Source organism: Nannobrachium achirus (genome assembly GCF_963921795.1).
Source record: "Nannobrachium achirus genome assembly, chromosome: 8".
Classification (NCBI taxonomy): Eukaryota; Metazoa; Chordata; class Actinopteri; order Myctophiformes; family Myctophidae; genus Nannobrachium; species Nannobrachium achirus.
The window spans coordinates 21,929,097-21,948,893 of record NC_137817.1 but is presented as its reverse complement, the minus strand read 5'-3'; the positions used below and the strand labels follow the sequence as shown (position 1 = coordinate 21,948,893).

Sequence of the window (19,797 nt, the reverse complement as noted above, 5' to 3'; positions counted from 1 at the left end):
CGGACGACCTGGTCCACTGTCCAGTGTCAACAATACGTTCAGCTGCAGCCTGTTTTTGTAATCAAATGTGTCCGTGGAGTGTTTGTTTGAATTGTTTCACACTATGTTTCACACTCGTGTCTCGTGTAAATTAATGCTAGATTCGTTCGCAGTTGTGTCTGTTCTGCGCAGGGGTGGCGTGCCTCTACAAGTCTGTTGTTGTTGGCATAGCAACCGTATGTTGACGGAAATAGACAGTCAAGTCTCCAGCAGAGCCGTCTGGTCTCCAGTAAGCAAAGAGTACAGTCGTCCATAGCAAGATGAAACTCAAACGATTCCTTCTTAGATATTATCCACCAGGTAATTACACACTATTGATTATATCTTTGGTAACATCGTATTTTACTCTGTAATCTTCGGATAAAGTATTCAATCAATACATTTTATGGTGCACCATCCCGACTGCATTTGTTATCTTTCTGCTTAGGTTTGATGTCAACCTTTTATTTGTGCTTTCAGGTATCATCCTGGAATACGAGAAACGAGGAGAGCTGAGAACCAAATCAATTGACCTTTTGGATTTGTCTCCAGAGTAAGTGTAGCTAATACTGTTTGATATTGATTCGTTTTAAATTATGTGCTCTGGCCATGTGGCCAAGTTTTCATGTTGCCTACTATTTCTAATGAAAATATCACCGTAAAGTAAACTGAAAACTCATCTTATTTACATCTTTATTGTTTCTTTTACAGTTGACTCGATCCGATAACATACAGAATTTCAGTGACGTTATAAGCTTCTGACATTTTTCAAAACATCATCTTCAACTATAACTCAGTCAGAAAAAAATGAAGTAGAAGGAGACAAATCTATGTTGACCCTCCCTCCCTCTCTCCCACCACGCAGGACAGACCCAGAACAGTTGGTGGCAGAGATCCAGACCTCAGAGCCTCTTATCACAGCATCCCGGGTGGAACAGGTCAAACAACTGATCCTCAGACTGCAGCAGAAACAGGCCCAGCAGGAGCACCACCCTTTCTACCTCTTTAAGGTCAGAAACACACACATCTAGCTACTATGGGCAGTGTTAATGGAATAGCAGTGGTGGAGAAAGTACTCACATGTTGTTTACTTAGGGTTAGGGTTAGTAGTGAAAGTATCAATACTGCAATGTAGAAATACTCTGTTTCAAATAAAAGTCAGAATTTCCAAATTTACTTGAGTAAAAGTACAAACGTATTGGTATCAAAATGTACTTAAAGTACCAAAAGTAGAAAGTACTCTTTCTGCAGGATGCCCCGTTTCACAAGGTCTCAAATGTATTAAAATCTTTTGAAAATAGCAGATCTACAAGCTCAGATCAGATCTATCATCATCATTGAGTTGTAGCCATAAATGGCTTTGGTTTCCATTTCTAGTAATTACATTTTCCTTATCTTTAAGATTACATCGCTTCTCGGCCTTTTGGCTAAGATCAAGTGTAGTATCTTTAAGATTACTTTGGTATGTATAATTTTGAGTTTGAGTGCTGCAGAACTACTTTTACTACCTCAAAGGGACACTAGAGTGCAGCAGTGGGCAAGGTTGTTTGTGTTGCCAGCGCCTCAAAGTCAGAGTTATGGATATTAGACGACGCATATTTTAGATTGTCATATTTATTTACTTGATACAGTCAGCTGACATTTTCTAATATCCCTTCTCCGGTCTGGTTTTGCCTCAGGTACTGCAGACACACTTATTGCCACTGACAAATGTTGCCTTCAACAAATCCGGGTCGAGGTACGTACGTTTATCTGAAGCACACAGAGGGCTAATATTCTGTATTGCAGAAACCCCCAGGCATTTGCATTACTGGAATGCTGGAGTGGAGAGGCAGGGGTGTCGCACCAAATTCTGGGCCCTGGGTACAAGGATTCACTGCGTTATTTAGTGCTTTGTACCATTGAAAAATAGCAGATATACAAGCTCACAGCGCAAGCTTGTAGATCTGCTATTTTTGAAAGATCTTGAAAAATTTGTCTTTGAAAAACCTATTTTTCTATGTCAGTGGTGCTCACACTTTTTCATGTGAAGGACCACCACAATGATGTATTTGGCCACGGACCCCCATCTCAAAATGTTTAGTTCCAGGGACCCGCCCACGCCCAGGAGCAAAATTTGAGTTACAAATGTTCGCCTAAAAATACATATATTCAAAGATTTGCACACATTTTCAATAGCTAAAGTATAAAATAATTCCAGGCCCCTCCACCTTGGGCCCTAGTAACTCAGTCCCACTCCCCCCCCCCCCCCCCCCCCTTGTGACGCCCCTGCGGAGAGGTATACAGTAACCTTCATCTTTCTACTCTTTTCTCTCTCTTTCTTTGTACCCCAACCCCCCCCCCCCTCTCTCTCTCTCTTCTCTCTCTCTCTCTCTCTCTCTCTCTCTCTCTCTCTCTCTTCTCTCACATTGCAGTTTCATAACTGGGAGCTATGACCGGACATGCAGGTTATGGGACACGGCATCGGGCAAAGAGCTGCATGTGCTAGAGGGTCACAGGAACGTGGTCTATGCCATTGCATTCAACAACCCCTATGGGTATAGAGATCTTATCAGTCATGTGTTGTTGTTGTTGTTGTTGTTGTTGGGTTTTTTGAAAGGGCTTTTGTCCTTTTCAAAGACGTACAGTAAGGTCATCTCCATTATGTCCTTTTCTCGAAACCCAGAGACAAGATTGCCACAGGTTCTTTTGACAAGACCTGCAAACTGTGGAGTGCAGAGACTGGAAAATGTTTTCATACGTTCCGAGGACACACTGCAGAAATAGTAAGAAACCGGTAACAGACTCGTGCACAAAATAATCATCAGCATTAATTTGGAAGAGAATGAATCATAAGTAAGCCTCTGGCAAGCCCTGGTTTATTTTTGTGACAAATCCCAGAATACCTAACTGAGCTGTGTGTGCTGCAGGTGTGCCTGGCATTCAACCCCCAGAGTACACTGGTGGCAACTGGTAGCATGGACACCACTGCCAAGCTGTGGGATGTAGAGACTGGAAAAGAGGTGGCCACTCTGATGGTGAGTGGTCTTCTGAAATGTTTCTACAATCTGTCGCTCTGTCTCCCTTTTCTCCTAGTCTCTTACCTATTTAACCAGGGTTGTCATATTCATAATGAATCTATTTTACACTGCCCCTGTGGAAAGTCAATCTGTAACAAACACTCAGAGAGGTTACATGTCTTCTAACATCCACGATTAGAATGAATAGCTGAAGTTGTAGGTGCTCCTGTAAGCATCCCAGTATAATTATTAATTGACGAGGTGCTGCAGGCCCAGTGGTTAGCCATCTGCTTGCCAACCCACTCTAACTTCTCATCCTCCAATCATCTGATGGGAAATGCATATCTAATACATTAATGGGGGTGATCTTAGCCATTCCGATGGGAACAGACTGCTCTCTTTGAAGTGGCGACTGCACATGGGAACAGCTGGATGGCTGACTATGGGGGCGCCAGAGAAAGAAAGTCGCCGAATGGCTCGGAGCTTCAATTACTTGTAGAATACCTTGCTATGGTCCTAAGCCTTAGGAGACCCTCTAAACAATTCTGAAAAAATGCTGAATTGTGATTCTGTTTGCTTTCTTTGTACCTCGGTATCTAGACAAGGGGGATAGGAGAGATGATTACTGTAAAATGAATTGGACATTATCAACATCTCTTCTTTTCTCATCTTCTTTTAAGGGATTTAATTGGGCGATATGACATTTCTGTCCAAAAAGCAAAACTAGGGATGCACCATTATTGAAACGTTGGCCCATATCCCAACATAAACAGCTTGAATGTTTGAATGTAGTACTTCCATTTAAAAATGTTCCAACTTGTTGACATTTTTGTAAGCTTCCCCAGAAAACACTGATAATCTGCAGCCTTCATCATCACAAAAGCCTTTTTCAGGCTTAAAATTCGATACCGATATTGCATTTTAAGCCAACATCGGCTAATATTGTTATGATGGCCGATGAATTGCCGATCCCTACTTCTTTACCATCTTCTCTCTTCCTACACTGCTGTCTGTCTCTCTCTCTCTGTCTCTCTTTTTCTCTGTCTCTCTCTCTCTGTTCCTCCAGGGTCACACTGCAGAGGTCATCGCCCTGTCCTTTAACACAGTGGGTGACCAGCTGGTAACCGGCTCCTTTGACCATACCGTTTCTCTATGGCATGTTGCTTCAGGGAGGTCAGACATCAACACCACACTAAGAGAGAGAGAGAGAGAGAGAGAGAGAGAGAGAGAGAGAGAGAGAGAGAGAGAGAGAGAGTGTGAGTGAGTGAGTGAGTGAGTGAGTGAGTGAGTGAGTGAGTGAGTGTAATAAATAATCAAACCTCAGTTCGAAGTGAAGCGGTGAACTTTTATTCTATGTGATCTAGAGTTATGAACTCTGTGATCTATACATCTATACAGTTATGGACTCTGTGATCTATTCATTCTTTATATATTCTGAATTCTACATTCTTTATATATTCTGAATGAATATATAAAGAATGGAGGGCCGAATTATCATGTGAAGCTTGACCAATCCTCAAAGTATCCATTCATCAGACCGGGAGGGACACTACACACATATTCTGGACGTACAGGACAGATAAAACCTGTTCATTCTGAACTGAAATGGCCATATATGGACATGGGACACACATTTGCTTTTTGAGAAAGCCTATTCATTCTGGACTGATATTCTGGACGTACGGGACAGAAAAAACCTGTTCATTCTGGCCTGGAGTGACCATATATGGACATGAGGTGACATACATTGTGTTTTTGAAAAACCCTGTTCATTCTGGACTGAGATCACCATATATGGGCGTGGGACACACAAAGCCACTCATAGGAAGCGGTTTTCACCGCTTCAATAATATGGTACCCACTCCTATTTCTTTGTCACAGTACATTTGCACGCACATGAAAAATCTGTCCTTTGCATTTAGTCATCCTAGTCAGGGGTTAAGCGACTTGCTCAGAAACACTTAGACGACAAGGACTGTGTGTGTGCATGTTGTGCATCTTTTGTGTGTTTAATTAATGACATGAACCCTAGCAGCCCTATTCTATTCTGAGAATGTAATAAGAGGCGAACATTCTGCAAAATAGGCGAACAGTTCAGTGAACATAGCCAGCCTTCAAGTTCACAACAAGTAGCGGTGCGAGCTTGTATAGTATCTGTTATCTTCCCTATTTGACGTATAATGAAGTTCATAGGGTCGTAGTTAATACACATGGAACTGTCTTTTTATGTTTGTGTGTGTGTGTGTGTGTGTGTGTGTGTGTGTGTGTGTGTGTGTGTGTGTGTGTGTGTGTGTGTGTCAGACGGGTCCACACTCTGATAGGTCACAGGGGGGAGATCACCAACGTCCAGTGGAACTGGGACTGTTCCCTTATAGTGACCGGTTCCATGGATAAAACCTGCAAGGTGAGCTCTCATCCCCTTCCTCTGAAAACGCTGCTTCACTGACCACTCTCAACCTGCTGTCCTGCGAAAATAACCTATAAATCTATCTAAGTATACTGATTTAAATGCTATCAGTCCTCCTCCTCCAGGAGGAGGGCCCCATACACACCCATTGTAACTTCAAACTCCATTTTAACCATGATAGATTCATTAAAAACACCCATTATCTTTTCTGGTGACTCATACTACCCTCCCAATATGTGAGGCAGGCTGTGTTTCTTTGATAACTTTTTTAATTTTTGTGATTTTTTTTTTAATACAATAAAACATTATTAAAAATAAATGAAAAGTTTATAAAAAAAAGGTGAAATAGCCCTTTAAGTGGTTGAGGATCTCAAAAGTCTTTTAATCTCCCACAACAATGTTTAATGCCAAGCATTGTTGCTTAATGCTTGCCAACAGTATTACTAGCTGGCATTGTATTTGTTGGCAGGCAGCATTAGTTGTGAATATTCAGGGATACTGCTCCCAGTTGTTGCTCATCCAGAAGAATTTCAATAACAAAACACGCCTCAAATCCTAATTCTGTGATTATGCAGAGATGTGTCATGTTCACAAGCCCTAATTATTCATATCCCTGCATGTCCCTAGAGGAAGCAGGTAAAATACAGAATGACACAGCCAACAGGTACATGCTGGCATGTTCGCTGTGTCTGTGATTTTCTTGCTATGCGTGCCTCCCTTTCTTCGTCTACATCAGTCGTTCTCAATCTATACGCGCCAGCTCGTGTATATATATAGCTGCCGTGTATAATAACGAAAACAATTTTTTTCAGGTTTTAAAGACAAAATACCATTAAAGACACCCAAATTATAATTATATGTTAATCACTGGTCTACACAATGTTACACACAGTGTGTGTGTGTGTGTGTGTGTGTGTCCTTGTACTGTATCTCTTGTGTGTGGACATAAATAAATGATTGAAATGTGTGTGCGTGTGCGCGTGCGTGTGCGTGTGCGTGTGCGTGTGCGTGTGTGTGTGTGTGTGTGTGTGTGTGTGTGTGCGCGCACGTGTGTGTTTTGTTTTATGTAGGTGTGGGAAGCCACATACGGGAAGGTTGTGGCCACCCTGTGCGGTCATGAAGGAGAGGTGTTAGACGTCTGCTTTGACTCCACCGGTCAGCTCATAGCTACAGCCTCTGCTGATGGTGAGAACAACACACAACACAGCTGCCCTGCTGTCGCATCAAATTGATTTGAGGAAATTAGCGTATTATATTGTCGCTGTTGTCGGGTGGAAACCTTGCATGTCCAAAACGGTTACCTTTTTATTATTATAAAAATTATCTAACTACGAGCTCACGACGATGTCTCATCGTGATGCATTGGTCGTAAGCTAGTAGATTTGCTCATTAATCTGCAGAATGAAAAAAAAAACAAAAAAAAACAATGTTCTTCCTACCCGACGACAGCAACGATGTATAAATAAATACCGTTGCCTTGCAGTAGTAATGTAAAGACGTTTGTACATTTTCTAAGACAACAGATTCAGATCTCTGGCTGCTAAAATGAAAAGCTTCCAGTATATGGACCTAACCAGTGATTAGAGTGGTCTAAATTGACCCAAACAAGTCTGTAACTCTGACAGTATACAAATGGAACCAAATGGACCCGTCAGGGTCCATTTGGTTCCATTTGTATACTGTCAGAGTTAAGGGAAGACCTTGAAATGTAAAAGTTTGAGAAACACTGGACCTAACAGCCTACACCCTGAACGTCTGTTTGTCTGTCTGTGGCAGGTACAGCGCGGGTGTACAGTGCAGCAACACATCAGTGTCTGGCCAACCTGGAGGGACACGAGGGAGAGATTTCCAAGGTCAGTCACTGGGCAGGGCATGGTACGCCTGTGTTGATTTTGACGGCACATTTTGATTTAGTTTTAGCCATAGACTTCTGAATGAAATGTCATTTAGTTTTGCTCATATTTTCATCTGAAATGTTTTAGTGTTAGTCTAGTTTCAGTCGACTGAAATGTGTAACCAAAATAACGCAACCAAATTTTGACTTGTCTTTTAGTTCTACTGGATTTTTTCTCCACCAGTCTCTCCCTAACATTTTAGTCTCGTTTTTATTTGTTGACGAAATAGTCAATATATTTAGTCTTAGTTTTAGTCATCATAGCTTAGTTTTTGTTTAGTTTTTATTTTGTTTTCATCAGTCAAAAATGGTAGTCAACAACTAGTTTTAGTCGACAAAATCAACACTATGTCTGGGAATAGTTATTTTCGCGTCATCATGGTGAAAAGCATAACACATGATGACAGTTGCTGTGAGGTCAGAGAGGCAGGCTTGTGACTCATTTGGACGCAGAGGTGGCCCATTTGGACCATGTTGTCACCTCCCTGTGCTGCTGCTGTGCCACTGAGCACAGCCCTTGATCCCCAAAGCAGGAGAGGGCAACCTTTAAGAACTGTGGCTGCACAAGGCTCTCAGTGTGTGTGTGTGTGTGTGTGTGTGTGTGTGTGTGTGTGTGTGTGTGTGTGTGTGTGTGTGTGTGTGTGAGTGTGTGTGTGTGTGTATGCCAGCGGTTCTCAACCTGTGGGCCGTGAGGGTATTGCAAGTCGACTCCCAAATAATCTGCAAAAAACACAAGATTTTAATGATAATGTAACATTAATACTAAAAAGCGATACCAATAAATATGAACTTATAATATAGTATACAGTACTCCTTTACTTCCATTGGTCCAAGGAGGAACACAATCGATTGATTGATCATTAAAAAATCGGGAGATAAGCGACCGTCAGGTCACATGTATACACAAAGGCCGCTGTAACTTTGCCTGACTGCTAGCGTCCGACATCTCAACACCACACTACGTGGGGGGAGAGAGTCTGACATTCCGGGCAGACAATCCATTTCGGCGGGGGGGGGCTAAAGCCTATTGACGTCACACACACATACACACACACACACGCGCGACGGCGACGTGGCGTGACATTGCAAAAATACGTTATTTCTCATAACATATTATATGTCTGCATGTTTACGTTAGTGCAAAATGGTATTAAAACGTGAAGAAACGGCACTATTTCATAGTTTATTAAAATAATACGAGTCAAGTCTGACTCCGCCATGACAGTTTTCACGGACCAATCAGAGTCCACTAGACTCTCACGTGGGCAGAGGACACCAATCAGAGTCCACGAGTGAGTCTTACGTGAGCTCAAGAGCTCTGTTTGGAGGGGGCTGGGACCGGAGCAGCCACACACGTGCCCCAAGCATACAACCCTGATTGGCCCATTCAATGCGCCCGCTCTTCGGGCGCCTTCGAAATAGATTAAAATGTGTGCAGCTTCAGTCCACACTACAAACCACCCACCAGCAGGGGGGGGTGATGTGCGGACTGAAGTGTCAGGCTAGCTGTAACTGGCATTGGTTCCTAGTTGTGTGGACAATGTATAGTTTTGGTTGGCTCAGAGAATGTGGGGTGTACCGATGTTCGTGATTTTAGGGCAAAATTTGTAGGAGCAGTGTCCAAAAAAAATGTGTTTGAAAAAAGCGGCCTGATGGGGGCGCTATATGGGACAGATCCATGTTGATGACATGAGTGTAGACATACTGTGTAGCGATTTGCGTGATTTTAGGGCCAAATGTGTAGGAGTAGTGTCCAGAAAAGTGTTATAAGAAATCGGCCTCAAGGTGGCGCTAAAGGGGACAGATCCATGTTGAAGAGATGAGTGTAGACATACACTCATTTGCGTGATTTTAGGGTAAAAATTGTTGGAGCAGTGTCCAAAAATGTGTTTTGCAAGAATGGGCCTCATGGTGGCGCTAGAAGAGGGGCATGTGAGAATTGGGTGGAGGTTGTAGTTTGGCAGGCAAGGAGTGTGTGTGCAAAATTTGGCATGGATCGGGGCAACGGTTGCGGAGATATGAGCAGGGCAAAAGTGTGACGTGTGACGGACGGACGGACGGACGGACTGACTGACTGACTTGACTGACTGACTGACAGACGGACAGCCGGTGGATGTGTGTGTGTGTGTGTGTGTGTGTGTGTGTGTGTGTGTGTGTGTGTGCGTGCGTGCGTGCGTGCGTGCGTGCGTGCGTGCGTGCGTGCGACCGTGCGTGCGTGCGTGCATGTGGGTGTGTCTGTGTGCTTGCGTACCTCGGGCGCAGGGGGTTTATATTTGCGCCAGGATTCACCTTCTGTTTACTGAGACACATCAGGCAGTGGATGGAGGATGATTCCATGGGATTATGACACTAATCTCTTCCTAACAGGACACCTCTCCCCTTCCCCATCCACCATTCTTAACCGCGGTGGTCAACCTTTCCTTTCATTAGTCTTTTCATCCATTTACGCTCTCATCTCTCCCCAGCCACTGCCGTTTTCCCTTTAATATGCCCTTTAGCAGGGACGTGCAGAGAATGTTAGAGAGGCAGGGGCTGAAATTTCTAAAAGGGCTTTTTGGTGAAAATATCGAAAATAGCAGAGCTCCAAGCTCACAACGCGTCGCTCTGCGACGCGTTGTGAGCTTGGAGGTCAGCTATTTTCAATGCTTGATGCTACACAGAGAGGGCAATTCTTTCAACATAAGTTGCTACATTCAAGTTCAAGAGAGTTTTTGGACAAGGCAATTCTCTTGAATGCTGCCTTCAGGTATGGCATGGACGGGTAAAAGGGCAGGGGCTCAAGCCCCCTTTGATGTCTATGTGTGCACGTGCCTGCCCTTTAGTGTCGTTTGTCCTCTCTGTCGTTCCCCTAGTTACTCTGCCCGTCCTTCCCTTCTCTGCTCATTACGAGGAATGATATGCAGGAATTTGTCACGCCCTTGAAGATGGAATGAATGAATATCAAACTAGCAGAAGTGATTCTGAAGACAACACTTGAAGGGATGTCATTACAGATCTTGTATAGCCTCAGGCAGCATTAATGAGCCGTACTACTTTTCACCTTCTTTTTTACCTTCTTCCCGTGCCAACATTTCCCTTGTGTAATCGGGTTGCTTTTTCTTCGTACTATCTCCGTTGTTATGCCCATTTTATATAATCTACAAGCTCACAACGTGTCACAAAGAGATGCGTTGTGAGCTTGCAGATCTGCTACTTTAGGCGAGCACCACGTCATACGATGATTTATAAGCCAGTCTTTACACCTTTCTGGGCTGGGCTTTTCATTTCCTCTCAAGTGTACTTTGGTGAGTCGGTTTCCATTTCCTGTCCGGGGTCGTCTCTCGGGTCTGCTCCGCTTGTTTTTAATGAAACACACTTTACTTTTATGAGAGTCTAGAGCCAGCACAGTTTAATCACCACTGGCTTCACCTCAGCATGTGGATAAAGAGACCTCCACGACAGGACGTCGTCTGTCTTCCTCCAACTCAATCATCTTAAGCCATACTATCGGTCCACTTGGGAGGAAAGCTTCACTCCACTAGGCAGGGTTCCCGGTGTCATTATCCCTCCTGTGAGCTATTTAAAGTTGGATGACCTTTCAGGGATGTAGAATGCCACTGACATAGTGGAAAGGTGTCACAGAGACGCATTCACTTTACCCCGCTCTCTTATCAATTCTATTTCGCAAATCGGTTAAGCCCTCGCGCTCGCTCTGAAATCCCTTATCTGTCACGTTCCCACTTGCACACCTCGGTGCGCTCCTCTCTCCCCTGCTCTGTTCTCTAGACTCTAATTCTGTCTGTCTGTCTGTCTGTCTGTCTGTCTGTCTGTAGATCTGCTTCAGCCCCCAGGGTGGCAGGGTGCTGACTGCCAGCTCAGACAAGACGGTGCGTCTGTGGGATGTTCAGTCTGGTGTCTGCCTGCAGGTCCTGGAGGGTCACACAGACGAGATCTTCTCCTCTGCTTTTAACTATGAGGGTGACACCATCATTACAGGTACTGTATGTACCATCTTCCCTCTATCTCTAGCACGCGCACACACGCACGCAGGGGTGTATTATTTTGTGCTTTAACTATTGAAAAATAGCAGATATACAAGCTCAAACCGCGGCACAGAGTTATGAGCTTGTAGATCTGCTATTTTTGAAAAACTATTTGTGCAAGTCTTATATTTCAAATCCTTCTAAGGTTTTTTGAAAAACCTATGTTTCTACTGTATGTCAGTGGTGCTCAAACATTTTCATGTCAAGGACCCAGAAAATGATATGTATTTGGCCATGGACCCCCATCTAAAAATATTTAGTTCCAGGGACTCCTCAGAAGCAAAATTTGAGTTACAAATGTTCACTTAAAAATACATATATTCAATATATATATTCATATATATTTGCACACATTTTCACAACTTTTCAAAAATAGCAGATCTACAAGCTCGCAGCGCAGCACGAGTGCCGAGCTGTGAGTTATTATTTTATAGCTGAGGTATAAAATAATTAAGGCCCCTCCACCTTGGGCTCTGGTAACTCAGTCCCACTTTTCCCCCCCTTGTGACACCCTGCACGCACGCACGCACGCAGCCACACGTGCACACTATTATATCATTTAGTTGCTAATTTTGGATGAAAAGCACACAGCTGAGTGAGCAAGCATATATGCTGCATATGCAACCATCTGTTCTCCAACACCATCATTACAGGTGTACACCTCCATACTGTACATGTACTGTATGTGGAACCATCTGTTCTGCTTTCTGGTCCTCCACAGGCAGTAAGGATAACACATGCCGGATATGGCGGTGACCACAAGTTTGTGAAGAGGTGGTCTGACCAGGTGGCCAGGATTGGATTCATACCAGAAAAGAAAAGCTGCACGTCGATTTTTCGATCAGTTTTCAATTCATTTATTTCTCTCTCTCTCTCACCCACACTCACAAGCACGTGCGCACGTATATACGTACAAACACACCCCTCATATTTGGTTAAAAGTCTAATATTTGTTATGTTTCAAGACATCATTCATACAGTACAGCGGTTATTATATCTCATCTGCTTGGCCTCCAATTCCCTCTGATTTATGCAAATTGGTCTCAAGATTCCTTTTCACACTGTACATTTAATTAAATAATAAAGCACCTTCCATATTTAAAGTACTAATAATGTCTGTCAGGCATCGCTAAAACCTTAGATCCATGTTGCATTACAAAATAATAGTCATTTGATCAAGACCAAGAATGTTTTGCTTGTCTTGCTGGGAGTTTTATAATGTATATGCATATGCATTTCTGCCTGCATACATTTTAAGGTCATGTTTGTTCTTAAGATGTCTTCATGAAATCAGACACATATGGGATATTTGTTGTTAAAATGATCCAAGCTAACTGATTCATTTTTATATTAATTTGTTCCCACTGCCATGTGTATTTTTGTATTATCTGCAGTATTCCTTTAAAACATGTGATGATGAATGTTCTAGTCTACACTTAACGGAAATTAAAACACCTTGGTGCACTGTACTTCAAGTCTATTGGCCTATAGTAGAACCGAGTTGATGGTTGAGGTTTGGAGAGAAAACACAATTCCCTGTGCTGTGTTTGTTTGAAGGACAATGGAATGAGTAACAGACGGTCTGTGTTTCACATCACATACATTTATTGATGTCAAAAGACAAATACATTCAGTTCTACAGTGACAGAGTTTACATCTGAATCATAACCCCCTCCCCTCAACACTAATAAAACACTAGAGTACCACTACGCAGAGAAAGATACAGACCAGAGTCACATACAAACTCAACATAACAAATCTTAATCGACCTCTGTCTTCCTTTTGCGGTAAAAACTAGCGAAAGTGTCCCTCCCTACTCCCAAGGTGCAGCATTTCTGAATCTACACTATGTACAGCTATCCAAAATAAACAGTTCTCCAGTAACATTGATGACAACATAACTCACTTGGTGTAACTCAACGTCAAGGTCACAACATAAATTGATGTGTTTGGCCAACATAAACAACTACAACATGTGGACATTACTGTTTACTTAAAGCAAAGTGCACTATTTGACTGCCGGCAGAAAGTGAAACAATGGCTTTCAGTGGGCTTTAATTCCAACAGCCTCTTTTACACAGTAATCTCTTCACAAAAAAGAAAGTAGACTTGATTTATGATGAATACACGTTTCCTGTGTGTTCGTCGTCTGAAACAATTAAATAAATAAAAATATAATTTTGTCTGTGAGAATCCTTATATATAATATAATTCAATATATGAAGCAGTAGAACACTGCAAACTAGAATCTCTTGAAGGCCAGTTCATTCCCACTAAGAATGTCCAACCTGATAGGCTATACTTTGATGTATCTCTCTATGACCATGCATCTGAAATGGAACGTGCTTATCTTAAAGGGAGACTTGCCCATTCACAGTCACATAACTTCCATGACTAGTGTTAGGGTGAGACAGAGGGCAGTGAGATGTGTTCAAAGAATGGGCTGGATTAGGCTTTAATCTGCACTAGGGGGCAAAGGGTTGATGGTTGGGAGTGTAGAGACAGGCTGGGCACATAGCTGTATACTGTAAAATCCTGGGTGTGGATTCAACTCTGAGTTACAAATGTAACATTTGCACAACATTTGGTTACATTTGTACACTCTCAGTGCTACACACGGATTAGTCTTGGGATGCCAGATGACCTCCTAAGCGTTTAGACGTTGGAAATTAACACTGAGGATTTCAGGAGAAATGTTAGAATGTGAGTACATGTGTCTGTGTCTGTGCGTGCCTGTGTGTGTGTGCAGTGGTGCAGTGGTGATTCAATGTTTGGGGGGTTGCGAACGTCGCTCAACACCTACTATACAGGTCTATTGATATGCATTGTCTCGTTTCTTTGTTAAAACAGTTGTCGAGGTGTGAACTTGGGGGCGTGCGAGACCCCGGCTCAAAAAAAGATATGGGTCGTCGGGGGCGCGCGACCCAAGACCACGGCAACACTGTGTGTGTGTGTGTGTGCGTGTGTGTGTGTGTGTGTGTGTGTGTGTGTGTGTGTGTGTGTGTGTGTGTGTGTGTAGAGAGCAAGTACAGCCTAAAGGGTTTCCAGCAGCCAGTCAAACAGGCTGGACAGAGGCCCGCCCTCCTCTTTCTCGCGGAGTTTGCAGAATTGAACCACAGCGCCGAACAGGTCAGCAATCCTCCACGCCTTCTGGGACACCAGATGGACCACCCTCTGGAACTAATGAAAACACACAAACATACCAACAAACAAACACAGTCAGCAGACATATTCATCTGATTTGTTGATACATTACAGTGGTTTTACATGTACATGGTATCACCCTGTGAATCCACAAGGTATTCTAATTTGAGAAATTTTGTCACAAACATCATCTATGTTTCATAAACTCAAGGTTGTTGGTTCATATCTGGAACCTTTTCACTCTACATCTAAAATTTAGATTCTAAATACTATCAGGCTAGTATTAATATAACAGTTATGAACACAAATGCATGTTTTCATTGTCTCCTCCAGGCCAAAGGCATGGCAGAGACGGTATGTATTCGCCCCTGTCCGTCTGTCCATCTGTCCTGTTATAGCGCCACAAGGAGGACAATTTTTGCAAAACAAATTTATTATATTACTCGTACAGAACATGTCCAAACATCAGCCAAATCCTATTATCTATTATCTCTATATTCATGTGATCAAGATGGATCTGTCTGATGATTTTTCATATTCCTTCTTGAATGGCTAAAATTGTCTTTCAAGTTTTTCAATTCATGAACGCAGCATGCAACTGATGTGAAACCTTGCATGCATATTTCTACTAGGCCAAGGAATGCCACCCTACTTTTGTTTTGCCCTATACTGGGTCATACTCTTGGATTGGATCATTACGCAACTCCCAAGAAAGCCACGCCCATTTCCACCACGTTGATTTTTTTTCTGGCCCACAATAAGCTACCTGGCCTGGCTGAAACCTGTGCTCAGAGGATCACATGTCTCTAGTTATTATATTATTATATTTATTATTATTATTATTTAGTTATTATATTTATTATTATTAAAGCTCCACCCACCTTGGACGCCCCCTTTTCTTTGGACTTGCTGAAGTAGAGGCCCGGCAATCCCAGCTCAGAAGCAGCGATCCATTGCAGAGCTACCCTCAGCTCTGAGTCCACACACTCTGATTCCAGGTCACAGTTTACCACCAACAGCTCCCTGGCACCGCTGCTGCCCCCTACTGTTCGCACTGAGCTGCCTTCTGGGGGGGGCGACATGTGATGGAAGGTTAAAGGACATATTAGCCTATGTCCTCATACACAACCCACGATTACCCCCCCCCCCCTCCCCTCGCATAGATCTGTATTTTGGGCAAGTAACAGTAACACCATCATACGACAGTGTGTTGCTCACATGTACTGTATGGCGTTACCAAAGCAAACAAGGCAGATGCCCTGAATACACAAATACTTTTTTCGTTAAGTTACTTTAGTTACTTTCAAACACGCTTGCAAATAACAGTGTGGACACTGGACAGTCAGTCAGTCCTAAAGAGCAGATTCCAGAAATAAATCGGTTTTGTCTGCAGGTCTGAACAAAGCCTATATGTGCCAAAAGCTATGCACCACAAGATGAAACTGCATGGTGTTTTTTCATAATCTATTTATTTGAACAGTAGGCCCTGTTCAATCACAGATGAACAGTTCAGGAGAGATAAAATTACTTTGCATGCACTAACCAACACACGACAGTCACGACACAGTTTGATTCAGGAGCTCTTGGGAGTACAATCCAGGGATATATTAAGACAGAACAAAGGAGTTGGAGGAACTATCTGTGCTCGTTAAAGCAGCAAAAGGACTTCATTATGTCACTTACCAATGACTTTATCCTTGCTCCTTTTGAGGTGGCCTTTCTCTGTCTCCTCACTGTGGGAAACAGAGTAACATCTGATAAGTGTGCTTGTACATCACCAAGCCAAATATTACAAATGGGAAAGCAAAAAATACAACTTGATGAAGGCGAAATGCTTCCTTCTCAGAGAAAATGTAGCAGTTAAACCCACATTAGAAGCATTTGAATTACTTTTATCTCAATCAGAACTTATTGAGGTAAAAGAAGCCTACTACATGACCACCGCCTAGTCTGTAGGTGCAGTCTTAGTCTAGCAGGATTTTAATCCATCGTGGTGCATCCGGCTTGCTGAGTGTCTGTCTATAGAGCATCGCAGTGGGCGTGGTTTACTGGTCCCACAAAAAAATCTCCCGTTCATTTCCTCGTAGACTTTCACGAACATATTTATAACAATTATGTTAAGCCTAGAACCAATACATCCAGGATGGCAGTGAATCATAAACATGAAACCTTTGTATCTATGAAAAGAACATTTTGAAAATCGCTAAACAAAGGGTATTTATTTAATGTAGTATATCAAATAAGTAAATATTGAAATATGTTTTCATATAGGATCAAAGGTTTTATGGTCATGATTCACTGCCATCCTGGATGGCTTGGTTCTAGGCTAAACATAATTTTTATAAATATATTTTTTAAAGTCAATGGGGAAAATGAATGGGAGATTTTTTAGTGGGAGCTAGTAAACCACTTCCGCTGCGATGCTCTATACCAGTGTTTCTCAACATCCAATTAAAATGTAAGCTTTATTTTTGGATGATGCTGACCATGATACTGACATGATCCTGGTATGATACCATGACATCCCTGTCATTAAGTGCTGTGAGAGGGCAGGACCTGTCAGTGGGAAATGTTGAATAGACTGCAGTCACTTCCGGTTGGGGGAACCCACAATCACTACAGCTTTGCTGTGACACTCACCAGATGACTGTGCTTTGGCTGGGCACATCCGAATAAGCGTCCAGGTCTGCCAGACCCAAACTGGATGCACTGCTGGTCGCGTTTCTGTAAACCAAAATACAAGTATCATTCATATCTTGTCTGAGGACATCTGACGTGGTCCCTCACAGAACAATAAGAAGGCATGTCAATGAAGGTCACGTTGCTCATTATCTACTAATGAACGTATAAATAGCAGCAGCATCTGATGCTAGCCCAGTGGACAGTGGCTGGTGGAGAATTGAAATGGACATGTGGCCCTTGTGTTTCACAGCATGTAGGTAATCAAAGGGATGACAAGGCAGCAAAATAAACAAGTGGATGAAGAGGCCACAGGGATCTGCTGGGCAGGGTTGGATTTGCCAGTGGGATGGGGGGAATCAATGACTCTGCTTTTCAATCTCACCCTTCTCTAGTTATTCATTTGTGTGGCCGGTGGGGATATGTTTATACCTGCTTTTGGTCAGACATGCATTGCTTTTTGAAGTGCAGAGGTGGCGCAGTGGTAAAGTATAGCTATAGAAATTCAAAATGTATTTAAGATTTATTTATTGCAAAAATAGCATATCTACAAGCTCACAACACGTCGCAATGGGACGCATTGTGAGCTGTTTTGCTATTCAAAAGTCGGCTATTATTACTATTTGTTGTAAGGCTATACTTTGTTGTACTAAATATATAAAGCTTAATTAATTAAGAAATGTCTTTCGTTTATTTTTGTTTAAAAAATGGAACCCTGCCCACAGGTGTCACAGTGGCACAAACGGCTGCAACTTGCTGAATATGATGAAGTGTTGGTCAGACATCTCACATGGCTCCAAGAGAGAACAATGCAGACTATTCTTCAACAGGGATTAACAGCGTCAAACATTACAGTAACATTACTTGCTAAAGACAATAAGGTATTTTTCTATGGTTTATTATCAGTTGAGTTAGAGATATAGTACATGTTCCACTTTGTTTACATTACAGCAGTGGTTCCCAACCTTTTCTGGATCAGGGCCTACTTGGAAATCTCAAAAGTGTCCGTGGCTCACACATGTTGACCACTTCAGCTGAATGGCTGCCATGTTAAGCGGTCAGATGGGTGGGCCCGTCTGGGCCGTGTGCATTTTCCAAGCATTTTTCTTTCAATTTCAATTTATTGTGTTCCGGCTCAGGTCAATGAAAGGAAAAACATCCATGACATTTTATTTTTCATTATTTATTCAAAATGAATCTTATATTTTGATTCAAATCTTTGTATTTTGCCAATTATTTGGGGGGCCATATCCTCTCGGCCCACCAGTGGGTATACAGGTTGGGAATGACTGCATTATATATTCATTAAGAGGAAAATACTCTTTCCACTGTGTTTCGTCCTGCTGGGCGCTAAATCTCTGTCCATAGGAAGATGAGTGAAGAGGGATCACTTGTTTTTGTTACTAACCTCAGTTTTTGTGAGGTTAAGGTCAGTGTTAATATCCTGGAAACGCTCCGTTGTGATTGGATTTCCCTGCCTCAAAGTTGTGGGGCACCAATCAGGGCCCAGTATGCAAATATTGGGCGGGTTTATCACCAGAGGTATATTTTTAGTTTACGTAATCCGCCCCATGGGAATTCCACACAGAGATTCCAGACTTATATCTATGCAGTGATATTAGTCTGGCCATGCCAAGATATGGGTTTAAGATTAGGTTTATGCATATATTTTGTGAGGTTATGGTTAGGATTAGGCCTAAAGGACAACTTAGATTTTTAATAGGCTTAATGTGTCTAAAAATACATATTTAGCCACTTGACGCATGCCCACCCACTAAAATCAAAATCGTTAAAAACAGCTAAAACGATAGAAAGCAGTAAATGAAAACATTTTAACACTCATCTTTTCTTTTCTCTAATTACAATCTAAAATATGCACCCTTTTGTTGTAAAAAAACTAAATTGTCCTTTAAGGTTAGGATTGACACAGTAAACACACACTCGTGCACTGTCCTTACATTTCAGCCAATCAAAAGCCACGTCAGTCACTCGTCCTCCTATACGGAAAGAAAGATCACGGCCGGTACATGGGCGACACACCAAGAAAAGTGGGCTTTCCTGATACAACGAAAGCATGATACTTCCTTGCCAGCTCAGAAATCTCAGCAACAGAAGGATGTTGGCTAAAAAGTTTTTCTTTTTTTGTGGGGACCTAGAAAGAAAAAGTGATTTTACAGAAGCAGAGAAGGATGAGTTAAATGCTCGGAACTGTGAACGCTTGATATGAGAAGCAGTTTGAACCACACTCACACAGCACTGCTGCAGGCTCTCTAAGCCATGGGTCTTTGGCTGAAAGCATGGCCAGCTATATGGAGAGGGCTTTGTGGCAGTGGGCTGTCCGCCATGTGTGTAGCGCCTCAGCACTCTCTGTTATACTGCATCACCAGAGTGCAGACTGGCATATTGGCAACACGGGAGAACAGCACAAGCATTAGCAGCGATGGGCCAATGGGAGTGAGGTGAGGGTGGGAGTCAGGGGTGTCACACCAAATTCTGGGCCCTGGGTACAAGGATTCACTGCGGGCCCCCCATGAATGTTCTTCATAGGGGGAGGGGGTTTAACCCATTTAGACTGGGAACGCATCACTACGCATTATTTTGAGCGTTAACTATTGAAAAATAGCAGATATACAA

General features: G+C 42.7%; 2 protein-coding genes across 2 annotated transcripts in view; one reads left to right on the top strand and one right to left on the bottom strand.

The window, feature by feature from the left end:
- Positions 1-299: 299 nt before the first annotated feature.
- Positions 300-12,096, top strand: daw1 (dynein assembly factor with WDR repeat domains 1; the record flags this gene model as incomplete). Its single annotated transcript, XM_080730951.1, has 13 exons — positions 300-339; positions 499-571; positions 884-1,028; positions 1,698-1,756; positions 2,433-2,555; positions 2,684-2,783; positions 2,928-3,035; positions 4,084-4,190; positions 5,319-5,421; positions 6,495-6,609; positions 7,201-7,277; positions 11,131-11,293; positions 12,062-12,096. 13 exons carry the CDS (start codon positions 300-302, stop codon positions 12,094-12,096), a joined length of 1,248 nt encoding a protein of 415 aa, XP_080587077.1.
- Positions 12,097-14,373: 2,277 nt separating this feature from the next.
- sphkap (SPHK1 interactor, AKAP domain containing) overlaps positions 14,374-19,797 on the bottom strand; it is a gene marked incomplete at both ends in the record, with an annotated part of 84,186 nt that continues 78,762 nt past the window's right edge. Inside the window, 4 exons of the mRNA XM_080731446.1 lie at positions 14,374-14,520; positions 15,366-15,550; positions 16,168-16,217; positions 17,125-17,208. Of these exons, the coding sequence (XP_080587572.1) occupies positions 14,374-14,520; positions 15,366-15,550; positions 16,168-16,217; positions 17,125-17,208 (466 nt within the window). The remainder of the gene's footprint in view (positions 14,521-15,365; positions 15,551-16,167; positions 16,218-17,124; positions 17,209-19,797) is intronic.